Source organism: Ruditapes philippinarum, unplaced genomic scaffold, assembly GCF_026571515.1.
Source record: "Ruditapes philippinarum isolate M1 unplaced genomic scaffold, ASM2657151v2 ctg1993_1_1_1_1, whole genome shotgun sequence".
NCBI classification, from domain to species: domain Eukaryota; kingdom Metazoa; phylum Mollusca; class Bivalvia; order Venerida; family Veneridae; genus Ruditapes; species Ruditapes philippinarum.
The window spans coordinates 111,435-126,046 of NW_026864840.1; the positions used below are offsets into that span (position 1 = coordinate 111,435).

At 30.9% G+C, this 14,612-nt stretch overlaps 1 protein-coding gene across 1 annotated transcript in view; it reads left to right on the forward strand.

The window, feature by feature from the left end:
* Positions 1 to 14,263, forward strand: part of LOC132727000 (uncharacterized) — an 82,460-nt gene extending 68,197 nt beyond the window's left edge. Inside the window, exons 2-4 of the mRNA XM_060712412.1 lie at positions 12,627 to 13,265; positions 13,549 to 13,602; positions 13,889 to 14,263. Of these exons, the coding sequence (XP_060568395.1) occupies positions 12,860 to 13,265; positions 13,549 to 13,602; positions 13,889 to 14,232 (804 nt within the window). The 5' untranslated portion in view covers positions 12,627 to 12,859 and the 3' untranslated portion in view covers positions 14,233 to 14,263. The remainder of the gene's footprint in view (positions 1 to 12,626; positions 13,266 to 13,548; positions 13,603 to 13,888) is intronic.
* Positions 14,264 to 14,612: the final 349 nt, after the last annotated feature.

Genomic DNA, 14,612 nt, shown 5'->3' on the forward strand with positions numbered 1-14,612 from the left:
GGCTCGCATAATATAATTTTATTCAACGAGTGCAATAAATTCAGTAATGAATTTACACATTTAATATTCTATTTATCACTTACCCAAAATAGAGACAGTTTAGAGTGAAATAAGAGTCATTTAGTACGCTAACATTTAGCACGTCTTTACACTATGTTTGTATAACGCTAATGACGTCACGTCAAAATATATACACGGCCGTGCAATACCATATTTACGGAGTCGCAAAATCTGCACATGTGTGTGATTATAAGAATCTTACACAGACCGGAATATCTAGCTCGAGGATAACTGTTTACATCGATAACGAGGCTTTGAAGAGTTTCCGCTAAACAGTTACCCGAGAGTTATATATTCCCGTCTGTACCGACAGCCGGTGTTTGATTCTTTTTCTTGCATATTACATATTTAATTGTTTTTAGAACAGAAATTACGAAAACTGATATTCTTATTACGCACTTTTTTCTTAGAGTAGAGTATGAACTTACAATTAAATTCATACCGTACAATATGACGTCATCCTAAGAACGCAATTCATTCATAAAAGGCGCGTTGCAATGACGTCATTTAAATCACGCGACTTGTCTTACATTGGGGTGTGAGACAGAGTTTTCTAGCACCGGTGTAAACGGTAGGTAATCCTGGCTGACATGCAAGAAAAGGGCTATTTACATTTAACTTTTAATTTTCATCACATAATACGCTTTTCAGTTTCTGAATTTTCACACTTTAATCAAGTGTTTGACATGCTTGACAGGTTGTTTTCTAATAGATGTCAAGATAAATGGTTACTGCTAATTGGACGATACTGACATGAAATTTTTTGAAAATTTTATAATATTACTTCACACCTTTTTCAATGGTCGGATGTCCGGATTTTGGATTGATAAAGCCGGAATTTTACCAGAAAATCGTTCGGAATTCAGAATTTAGAAATTCCGTAATTCAGAGGTTTCATAGGCTACTTCAGCAAGGCACTCAGAAGGCACCAAACACAAACCGGGAATGGACACAAGGGCGGCAAAAGGAGAGGGACAAGTTATGAGTGAAATAATAAAAACAAAACGGGCTCATATGGGAATGAAAGGTACAAGGGCTACACAATATGTACAAGGGTAAAAAGGGGGGTCAAAAATGGGAGAAGGGGGTTTAAGGGTTGACAAAATACTTAACGTTTACGACAATGTAATAAGGTAGACATGACAAAACATGCAAACATTCAAAACAAGTAAATACAACTGTGAAACGTGTTTAAGGAACACAGGGGAGGTACCGCATTTTGGGAAAAAATCTTTGGTATTACACCACCCGGGGAATTTTAAAACCCCGTTTTAGGCCCCGCCCAAAACCCCATCTTAGTCCAAATATTTTTCCCATATAAAAAGACATTGTAAATAAATTTTAAACCCGCCAAATGAAATTCAACAATGGGAGGTAACCCCAGACGGGAAAATCCAAAAAAACATTAATATCTTTTAATATGTACAAAAAGGGAAAGGAAATGGACAATTAAACCAAAAGTTTAAACGATGCTTTTAAAAGGGCGACTGGGGAACAAAAAAAATAAAATAAAGGGGGTCCTAGGGAAAGGGGAACCTTTTAAAACAATTTTAGTCCCAAAAGGGCTTTTAAAAAATTACTACCATTAGTTTTGTCATATTTTCAAATTTGGAAAAAGTTTGAGTCAAAACCCCGTTTAAAGTTGGGGGAACACCAGCATGCAGTTATGCTAAAAATAATTGGGTCATAACCTCTTTTGATAAAGTTTGATAATTTTAGTGAAGACAGCAGAAAAATTACTATGACCCACAAAGTTTGTATACCACATTTTCATGGAAATCAGCATTGCTTATACCTAGACGTAAAAGCGTTTTTAAATTTTAATTAAAACTACATCTGAAATACGAAAGTAAAACACTGTAAAATATCTACGCAATTTATGATAGCGATAGCCTTATTTCAGAATGTTGTCAGTATCAAATAAATTGAGTTCATTAAAATTATCAACAAGACTGCATGCTCTGGCAAATCTAATAAACTGAGAAATATTTACCCGATATGAAGTAGCAAACCCCACATCTCAAAATTTTATAGAGTGGACAAAACCCTAAACCTAAATTTTACAGAGTGGTCAAAAACCCACACCTCAAGTTTATAGAGTGGACAAAACCCCACACCTTCAATTTTACAGAGTGGACAAAACACCACCACGGGCAAGATTTGATGGATTAAAATACATATAATATACATAAATCTTAATATAATATAACACGTTATTTTTTTTTTTTTTAAATTTCATTTTTTTTTATTTACGCCATCACGTCATATAGTTGGTACCCAGTACTGTGCACGCTGGTATTTCACTGAAACAACGTAAAGGGCTTAAATTCAAAACAGTGAAATTATCAAAGTGGTAGTTTCACTGTTTCAAACAGTGAAATTACCAGTTTTATATCACTGATATATTTCTATAAACCACCGAAAAGCATGTACATATTTCAAATTAAAAGGCATGATAAAATAAATATCTGTAAAGCGCCGATCACTATGGCAACATGATCAACGAATCACGGAGCACTTTGATTTAATAACCATAGCTACTCGAATAGTTTGTTGCTAAAATTTGTAATTTTAACGCAAACTCTCCTTTTAATTTTGTGACATCATATGATACTATTACAATGTACATGATATTTAGTGTAAATTATGACGTCATTCGTAAATAAAAAGCTTGGGAACGACAATTATAGGCAATGAAGGTGCGTAAATTTTGTGTTGCAAAAATTACGTCAAATTCACTTACGGAGCAACGTAATGATATTTAACTTCATAGCAACGCTAATTTAGCGCCAACTGAGATTTAAATCTTTACTTTTAAAAAAAATCAACCATAAAATGTTAAAGGCAACTTGTGTTTAAATGTCAAACAAGATTAAAAAGCGGTCATGACAGGATGTCGTATAAGAAACACATCAGACGACCAAAAGTAGCAAGGCCGAAATATCGTAGATTGTGTTACCATTTTTGAAAAAGGCAGACATCTCACACACTGTATGGTATCAGCGACATCTTTGTTTTTAAAGAATAATTTTAAATATGAAATTCATGAGGTAATAGCAAAGAAACATTACATGTATTAAGTATAAGCCAGACAGGTACCATGCCTATTGAAAACGGAAGAAATTGAATAGTTGGTAAACATGAAGTTAATTTGACGCCGTTGACGCTGTCAAAGTGCTCCATGACGATGTATATATGTTGTATGTAAATACTGTTAAGTCACAGTTCAATAATGTTTGATAAAAATGTGTTCGCTAGATATGTATATTTATGCTGACAAAATTTGTACAGCGTATGTATTGTTATACAATAAAAAATGTAGATGTATATGAACTTTCCGGACATCCCTCGTACATGTTCGAATTAATTAATGCCGTCATTGATCTTAAATTATTCAAAAGAAAATTGTTCAGTCGAGATACAGGAAGTTTATTTTATAAAAGTTTTTTTTTTTTGCATTCTCTTAAACATATATATACATGTTGATGTTAACCACTTGTTTTTTATTCATCTATTAGTTTTATTATGCGGTAATACAATATTTGTTTATGTGTATTTAATATTCTCTATATATAATTGTTAATAAAGACAGGATTGCTGTATGATACTTAGGAATTTAAGACATGTTCATATTTAATTTTTTCCAGACTTTTGTCAAATTTATTGAATGTGTCACTTGGTACTTATGTATTAGCTCTTAGTGCAAAATTTATCTATTCATATAAATGATAATTTCGGATGAAAACAAAATACAAAATATTTATGTTATAAAAAGTTTCAAATAAGATGAAATCAATAATGCTTCTTACAGCATATATATATTTTAAATAATAGTAGACTAATTTCAAACATATTATTTAATCGCAGAAGTCGTTAAAGAAAGTAAAACGATTTTTTTACATGTGTTAAATTTGAAATAAAAGTATCTTAATATTATCTTATTTCAGCGTTAGTGTTAGTTGATTCCATCCGTTAATTGTTCTTAGTCATAAGAAAAGCGTTCGATCGAGATACAGAATGTTCATTTTTTATAGTATTATTTGCTTTCTGTTAAACTAATACATGTTCATGTTAACCACTTATTTGTCGTGGGCTTTAGCAAGGCGTGTTGTTATACAGTAATAAATTACTTGACATTTGTTTCTTTGCATTTATAATCTTTGCATACTTATTATGAAGAAGAAAATACATATTTATGTTTAGTATATTTCATACATCTTATCTCTAATTAGTGCTGTACAACTAAATCCTACCATCTGTTGAGGCATTTACTCATAATAATGAATGTACGAGTACATTACAAAATTCCTTTTCTACATACATTTCATTGCGTATAAATTAAATGTGAAATTTTGATGGTATTCATGCAAATATTTTGTCGTAATACGAATGTAGCTAAAATATCAGAGGAATAAATGACGTAAATACATAATTATAAAAATTCAACATTGCAAACAATCTGAGCATAATGTCTCAATAAAATGAATAGAACTGTAGATATCTTTGCAGAATAGCCCCCTGTCAAGCAATTACCTCTTCACAAAAGCAGTATCACCGTACTTTTCCTACAGTATCAATTCATAAAAAAATAACTTTCGGCAAAATAACAAATATTTGTTTTGGGAAGGGTGTAGTAAAGAGAACGTGTCATAACGAACATGCAAATTCTAATCGATGAAAATATTATGCAACGTTCATTAAAGTTATTAATAAATACAAAACATTAAATTTTGTATTAACTTAATATTTTCAGGCTTGGTTTAATTGTGTTTTAATCATGTGCTAATAAACAAGAAGGCAAATATTTAATAAATAAAATATATGCATACCATCTGAATCGCATAATTGGGCATTTGCAAACCCATTTTAAAACCAAATTAGCATACTTTAGTATATAAGGTTGACGAAAGCACGAAAGCATTATAAAACAAGGTTTACAAAAATAATTATAAAGTAACATAACAACCATCATTCACAAAAATTAGTATTGATTTATTGCATTTTTACGGAAGCCCATTAGTGCCGTTTTGTCTTAGGAGTTTTGTCTTATGACTGATGACTTATGTATTATGACTTCTGTCTTATGCCTTATGACTTATGTCAGATATAAACTTAAAAAGGCGGCAAATAGGCGGGGTAAAACAGAAGGGGTAAAAAAGTGAGAAAAGAAGACTTCTTTGGTAAGTGTTGAATTGTGAACAGTTTTTCATAATTATGTTGTTTATGAAATGACAACTACTGTACAGGCTTGAAAAAGAATGTTTTAACCAGACGCCTGATTTTGTAAACTTTGTAAACGTAACTCCTCCTCGCATCTGTTTCATTTTTTCCAAAACTTTATGACATAATTGTATGCATAACAACTTGGAACTTTGATTCCATTGATGCCTTTATAGAGTTATGCCGCTTTAACTCTTTTTAAAGCATTAAGTAATTTTAAGTGTTCATGCAGGGCCTGATTTTGGTGCTCTTGTTCTTTAAACAGACATTTTATTACTTATATCCTGCCCGCATAGCTTGAAGACATTAGTACTGGTACAGAATCCAGGGACACTAGTTATATGACTGAAATACTGTGCAATTGCCCTAAACTACAACAAAACAAAACAAAATCCTAATTTCTTAGCTGAATTTTTCTATTCGTGTCATAATTAAATACTTCGGTTTAGTTACATTTTAATTAAGATACAACCTAATTGGCTTCTTCGTAGCAACAAGATAGCTCTATATTCTACCATCATACCAACAAAGTAGCCGATTTTCACACCGTACAATCGAATGGGCAGACAGCAGTTCAATCGTCGACAGCTGTACCAGTATATACATGTCAGCGCACGAAACAAAATTGATGGACGGTAAGTATTCATCTATTTTTAACATATCCCAACTGTATTCGAGAAAATCAATGTTATGGATTCATAGTCAACATCCAAATGAGCATACTAACAAATTTCTGGCCCTGTGCAAGCTTTATTTCACAGGAACTTTGACTGAAAATTTTTTTTGCATATTATATTGTTTTTGTCTGTCATCTTATTAATTATATATAATAGTTTAATAGCTATGTACTTTGTTTTTCAGATATCTTTAAAGAATATGTTGGCGTTTTATAGCACGTGGCTTTGTCTGGGATACAAAATGTTGAGCTTGCTTTAGAAGTGACACCTTCTAACATACCTGAAACATTGACAACGCTGCTGGAAGTACAAAAATTGTATTCGTGAAACAATACTTTACTGTACTGTTGGGTTACATATCCTGAAATAGTTCTTCTGTTGTTCGTTATAAATAACAATAAAATACCGCTTCGACAGCTAAAAAGAGTAACCAAATGTAACGACGTATGACGTCAAACTGGAAACACACCATATTACAATTTTGTTCTTTGATTATATTTCCAATGGAATTGTGACAAGCGATCAATGCATTGGCTATCGTTCAGTGATAAATAAACATAGGTTCAGAGTTAAATCTTTTAAGAAAACTATTGATCCTGATTGAATTATTACTGGAAAGCCACCATAATGAAAAGACGCAATAATAAAGGGTAAAAGTAATGTATAACACGAAGACGGTCACAATAAACTGAAACCATATGACTTTTGCATACATGGTGCTATTAGGATACTGAGACTTGAAGTGTCACAAAGTAACAACAACCTTTGCAGTCATCGCCATGTTTTATCTTGAAGCACTGGAGACGGTAAGCATTGCTACACAAATACTTCGTTATGTTAAAGGAACGGAAATCTCAACACATTCGACCTTTACTCCAACCGTTTTTCCGGTAAAATGATAGAAATAATATGTCGAATCCTATGGAAGTTGCATTTCAGGGAAAAAAACGTTTAAATGAATAGAGATCTGGAGGGGACCAACACGACGTCATTGAATTCAATTTTGGATTTTTTTTTCAGAGATGAAAAAGACAGTCACGAGTATAGTGATGTGAATGATTGAAATTTTGTTTCATTCACTTGGTCCAGGCCGAGATTAACAGAATAGCGTTAAATTGAAACCTACTAACCATACATAAACAAATGAGTCCTGAGATATCAAATGGTAAACACGATTTAATTTACTTTCTGTCGGAATAAGTTGGTGGACACAATTTTGCAAAGATTGTAGATCAACATGATGTTGACGCTTGTTGCGAAATGTACACTTAATGCAATTCAAGAGTTAGCAATATTACTAAAGATTAACATCCGCACTGCCATGGATGTACAAGGAACAGGAGACTACTAGAACTTCTTGACGAAGTTGTTTATGTGTACTTTTACTTTATTTTTGTACAACTGTAAAGTAGGTATTACGAGTGTATTTTAATATTGAGGTTTTTTTGTTGAAAGAATTATGAAAAATAAAAATATGCGTCTGTGTGAGCAATTAATTATATCCTTTATAAAATCAAGACATGCAATAAATTCAATATCAAAAGAAACAATATTGATGTTATTATCTTATCTTTTTATTGCAATTGAAACAATTTGTCCGTTATGGAAATGGTAAATCCAGCCAATGGTAAAATCATGCCATTGTCCAAAAATCTTAAACAGCATTGACGTCACATTGGTATTACAAAAATGTTATACAATGTATACAATATGGCTGTTTTCGCGATGATAATAAAACAAAAATTCAACTTATTTTGTTTTAACATAGGTCTGTAATTATCTTTCTTTGTCATCAATACAAAATAGTAATACACTTTTTTTAAAGCCAAGGAAAGCTATTATGAGCCGCTGATTTTAGAGCACTCGTCCTTCAATCTCTCGTTTTTTTTGTGGTATTTTTAAAATATAAATAGTACTGCGATGAAACACACCTATCGATTTAAAGTATCTTTGAAGATTTGATTTGATATATCTCCATTTGGCATTACAAATTTATTCTTGCATCTCTTTCTCTCTGTCCGTGCTGTCACTTGTCAAAATTTCCTACGAATTTCATGAAGACGTCCAACCTGTAATTTATTTGTGAAATGCCTCCCAGGACCCAGCTAGTTCTGTAAAAAAGGATATTAAGTGTAATTTAATGAAAATACACCAAGGCATACATATTTATCAAGAAATTTGATGTTTAATTGTCAGGTTTTATTTTCATTTTTTTTGTCTTATGTATTATGTCTTATGTATAATGACTTTTGTATTATGTCTTATGTATAATGACTTTTGTATTATGTCTTAACAGTCTTATGTATAATGACTTTTGTATTATGTCTTATGTATAATGACTTTTGTATTATGTCTTATGTATAATGACTTTTGTATTATGTCTTATGTGATATGAAATTGACAATTATATATTTTAAATTAAAATTAAAAATAAATATGTTTCTTCCACTCAGTATCAGTATTTCATATATTCACATATACTGTTGAACAATCAAGAATTAATTTGATAAAATATCCTCATTCGGCACTTGTCTGATAAATCATAAACCGATTTCTTGTATTTACCTTTATAAAGAGAGTCACAGGTAGAAGATGAATGTCCAATATGTTTACCATCAATGGATCTCCATAAGTTAATCTTTTTCAATGTTTTCTTGGTCTTCTTTTTCTTAGTGGGCTGCTATGTTCTGAACTAGTGTCTGAATACGTTTACTGCTCGCATTGTTTACTACTCGCATTTACCTGAAGGAGAAATAATTTATATTTTATACACAAAAATGTTTCAAACATGTTTTAAAATGTGTCAGTCTTGCAAATATCTTGATACTTAAACTTTAACAGTTAACACGATTGTTGTGCCCTGTGACCTACTTTTCATCTGAGATTACCCATATTCGAAACCTAACACCTTGTATGGGAGATAATTATTCAAGTTAGGAGAAATAAAGTACTGTCATACTTTTTAAATTTCAACACTTACCAAATTGTCTTCTGTTTCACTATCAGATTTACCTCCAACGTCCATGATGGGTGCATATGATGAAACTTGCCCTTTTGTCGCTTTTTTGTCAAGTCATAATACATAAGACAAAAGTCATAATACACAAGTCATTAGTCATAAGACAAAACTCCTAAGACAAAATGGCACTTATGGGCTTCCGTACATTTTGGATTTGCCTTAGCTTTAACTTTAGAATTTTGAAATAAAGATTATGAAATATCAATATAAAAAATAACAACTAGGTCGATAGGTCACAGGTGCCCCTACTTTCCACTGTCAGCAGAACAGTATGACGTCTCCCGACATCGACAAAATGTTAATTTTAGCTGTCACTGTAACAAAGTTTAACTTCATGATTATGTTCATTATATGATTTTGGTTTACATCTGTGTAGTAGGCTGAAAAATGAAGAAAGATCTAATTTTAAAACACGGTATATTTTACATTTTAAATATTAGTACAAGCATAAATTAAAGGCAACAAAGGAATTCAAAATGCTATTTGATAGTAATTATGTCTGTTTATTTATATTAAATTGTCATTTGATTTATAAGTTACTGATTTTCTGACATCTGAGCTAATGCTTGATATGACACATCTCTTTTGTCTTTATATACAATGAAACATGAGTAAAATAACTCAACCTAAAACATAAAATATATATTGAGTTTTTGAGCGAAGCGAGCAGAAGAATATACATATATTAAATTCTTAAAAACTAATAGAAATACTCTTTAAAAAAAAATGTTATTAAGGTTTTGCTTAGAAACTATAAAGGGGGGGGGCGCCTAGCGAGCATCCCCCTTTTGATTAAACAAACCTTAAATAGAAGAAATTGTTACTGTGAAACTCCGAAATCTATTTCTATTTATAGTCAAAATGGATTTCTGGCTTAAATCAACCACTCAGGTTACATCATTGATAGGAAAGTATTTTTTTTTATTTTCGTGTAAAATTCGAATCGCTTTATACTAACGCGTTGCTCCTCAGTAAAACAGTATATTTTAAAGCAACAACTTCTGCAGGAATTTTCTGAACTATAAATTATTTTGCAAATAAATTACTAAATCTTAATTTTCGAAGTCTACAAATGTACAATTGTTGCAATGGGTTTACAGTTTATACACTTTTCAAAAGACTGATCGTTTGTAAGACAATTTTTATCATTGCAATAGTGTAATGCCTTTTCAGTAAAGCAAAAATGACAAAAGGAATTCATTGTTAGAAAAAGGTAAAACCAGTTTCATCATATACCTCATGGGATTACTACATGTAATAGAAACTATTTCTTCTATTTCTTAATTTTCTTTTAAATTTATGTTTGTTTCTTTGCTAAATTCATCAAATTTTGAGACACGTTTACCGATTTGTCTTTTGTTAAAATTAGCTGTATTAAACTGTTTCACACAGTTGTAAGCTGAGTTTCATCATTATAAAATTTTCAGTCTCAGGTTTAAATTTGCATAGGAATGATTTATGAGATGTAAATCAATATATCTACCATTGTTTTCATCTTAAATAAGATTTAACATACCATGACCTTACATGTTAATTTTATCTTACACGTAATTCATTTGACTAATTTGAGATATGTTTATTTAAAAAAGTGTATCGTGTGATATATTTAGCTGTAAAATTTCCATAGCTGTTTCTATTTATAGTGAAAATGGTTTTCTGGTTTATGACTTGTTAAAATCATTTCCGCTCCGTTACTCATACAACGAAGCGAAAGATAGAAGGACGTCCGTTAGGATATAATTTTAATGTGAAAGATAAAATCTATTTGAAAATTACTCCTTGTACTCACTTGACTATAGTTCATTTAATTTCACTGTTACGTATCATACAACTTATGTATAAAACAAGAAAGATATTGAAAGAGGTTAACGTTAAAACATATTTGAAATACAAATTGAAAGAGGTAAATCTTATAGCATAATAAAATATAGTTCTGGCTTCCAAAACTTTATAAGCCGCTTTTTAACATTTTTGTTTTTCATCAGATGCGGCATTATTCACGTCATGTCATATATATAAACGGGTACGCTGAAGACCTTAAGCTAAATAAAATACAAATTTATATAGAGATTGGTCACAGTGTACTGTGTGGAGAAATTTAGTCTGAAATATTTATTAAATTTATTCACATTACTTTATTTATTTCCTCATGAACAATATCATTAAAAGATACCCTAGCATAAGATGAATATTAAGACATTACTGTTATATCAGCGAAAGTATTCGTTAACTTTATGTGAGATTGATGAAGGCACCCCTATAAAAAAATGTTGAGCGTTCTTTGCGTTAGTTATTCTTTGCGGTAATTTGGTGCAGTCTCCGCCATGTTTTAATTAGAAAGAATAAAGGCAATGAATTAACAGCATATTCTTTTCTTTTAGGTAAGTATTTACAAGTTAGAGAAAGAAAAAGACTTTCCTCGATAGGTTTATTCATTGTATTTTTCGTTTATCGTAACTGTTATCAATGACATTGACTTGTTTTGCTTGCAAACATGTTTAAAGTTTAGAGTCATATGTTTTCGCGAATGAACGTTTTACATACGTATTTTGAGATTCATCTTTATATCATCATATTTTACTGTTTATTGTTAATACGCATTTTACATGATAATAATGAACTTTTTATAAGTAGAATACAGTTTAATATTTGTAAGACAGTTACTTAGAAAAGCATGTATTATGCCATATTTGGAAAGAGCGATTAAACGACATAAAGTCGAACATATAATATATTGTTTTGAACATTACTAAATAAACGACATAAAGTCGAACATGTAAAATATTGTTTTGAACTTTGTTTATATGCTATTTGTCTAACCGAACATATAAAAATTCATTTATTATCTTTCATCTTTTGTTAAGTATATACAGTTATAAGTGCCAAATAAATTGATTGTCAGTATAATCATTTGTGCCAATGATTTAGATTGTTATTGTTTTATGCATAATAGTAAACTCTCAAGTTTAGTATCTATAGTAGCAGTTTAGTAATCATCAGTTTGATATGTTATTATTTCAATCAGATATATAAATAATCAAGGTTGTGTGTTAATCATGTTATTATTATTCATTCCAAACATTTTACATTGCAGTATTATCATAATAATGATTTATATTTTAATACTCTTTGCATGTACCCCTAGACATGAGTAAAGTTAAAACATTGTTATTTTTAGTTGTGAACTATTAGTTAAATGTTATTATGCCACATGTTGTTATGCAAAGGCAGTCTCCGCCATGTTTTAAGTAGAAAGAATAAAGGCAATGAATTAAGAACATATTCTTTTCTTTTTAGACTCCCTATCATATCAGCAATTTGACCCGGCTAACATTTATAATTAACTATTTTTGTCTATTTTAACTGTAATAAAACCGGTTTTACCTTAGATAATAATGGTTGTTCTATTTATTCTTTATATAAAATGTGCGGCAAAAATTTAACTACATTGAACTATAAACATGGATGTATACTGATACTTTTGATTAGTTACTTTTGCACATTATTTAATTGTTATTTATCAACATTTGTATTAGTTAAACTGAACTTAAAATAATGCATACACATTTTTTTCTACAAAAATAAAGAAACAAATAATGCTATTTATATGTATTAATAATGAGTTTCCTTATTACTTGTTCATTTTACAGATGGCAGACAAATATTATAGACTTGTTTGCTTTGCGGTAGATATTTGTGCTGACGTATTAAGGAAATATTTTGTCAAACTTGCAAAAACTGATGCAGGGAACACTTATACATCAGTCGATGCATACATATCTCACAGAAATCGGGATGTGGTGCAATTATTTAATAACAAAAGGCTCAGGAGAGATCAGTATGATTTATTGTATCCTGGTAACGGCACCGCTGATGAAAACAAATGGGACATCTCAATACTGGTAACATTGATATCAGAACTTTTTGCCACACGCTTGCCGCCACTAGAAATCTTCGCGTTGAAATTCGAGAGATTCGTAATGAGTTGCAGCATCACCCAAATACTGGCAATATTTCGGATGATGACTTCGATGATTATTGGGAACGATTGGACTCTTCTGTTAGGCTTTTAGCAAAGAATGCGCTTGATCCAAATGATCAAGCATCCTTACTAGGGAAAATAAATCAGGTAAAATGTAATCATCTACCAAATCTCGGTGATTGTTTACGTATTTGGCATGAAGAAACTTCTAAGCAGTTGTTAAACATTATGAATGAAGTGCAGGCAAATGCCGAAGAAACAACTTCCATTCTCAGACAAGTGACTGTCCAAAAACCAGGACCTTCAGGTAAGTTTCAGTAATCACACATCAACTTAAAGTTTATATTGCAATGTATTTTATTTGTATAATATTATGTTTATGTATTGAGTCTTATTTATTGCAATCAACACTTAAATTTGATATGATTAGCTACGTGAAATTATTTAAACATTTCAAAGGGATATCAATCAATTTGTTTACATAAAGTTCTAAACATTATATTTTTATTATGATTGTTTCTTATTTTCGAAATTGTTCTTAAACTTAATTGATGTTACAGTTTAATGGAAATTGATGCATTAAACTTCAGGGGACAAAGATAAAAGAATCAAAGTTGCTGATGATATACTGGCACGGCTTCAAGGTATGTTCGTTATTAAAAAACAACTCTAGCATAGTAATATCTACATTCCTTTTCAACGTTCAACTGAAACATTTGTATTTTGTTCTAATCTGATACACACAAAACTGATATCTATTCTAATCTTATCTGGTCTGATATAATCAATCTCATCAGAATATATATATTACAATATCTCTTTCATCAAATAAAAGTAAAAACAAGATACGTTTTTTGTTGTTTTATTTTCTACTTTTATTTTTTGTTTTCATGAGAGCATTGTGTGCAAACAATCGTTTTCTATTTTAAGCGGGGTTTGAGTCAACGATGAAAGAATTATCAGATGATTTCAAACCACCAAGTGAAATGACAGACATTCGAGCTAAACTAAGAGATTGCCATTACGTGGTTGTAACCGGATGCAACAATAGTCGTTACTTTGAGACCGCTCTTGCAGCAGTAAAGGGGATGGACTATAATTACAAACGAAGCGTAGCAATGCACACGTCGTCTGATTGGCGACACATTGATCCTAAAGATGTAGACTTGGTTTTATGTAGAGATCCATTTGGAGGATTTTCTTATGATGAAAGCAAAGCTAAAGCAATGGATGATATATTTAAAAGCATAATGCATTCAACAAAAGAGAAATAATGGCGATAAAGCCTTTGACATTGTCATAGTAACAGACCTTAAGATTTTGGAAGAGTGCAAAACTGCATCATGACCATGAAATCTATTAGAAGAAGTGGTGAAGGTGTTTACTAAGACAAGTTCAGCACAGCCGGCTGATCTTACAATAGGTATACTATTTTGTTATGCAACTGTTCGATAAAATGTAACATACATGTACTTTTGAAATAATTCCTGTCAATATTTTAAGTGAAAAAATTGTTATATAATTTCTCAATTGTTTAATTTTCACAAACAAGAACCATTTATAATTGCAGGTCGTGGAAGTCAAAATCTATACGTACAACAGTCCTTGGTGTCAGTATACAGAAATTTAGAAGGTAAGTTGCTTTGTTGTTTAC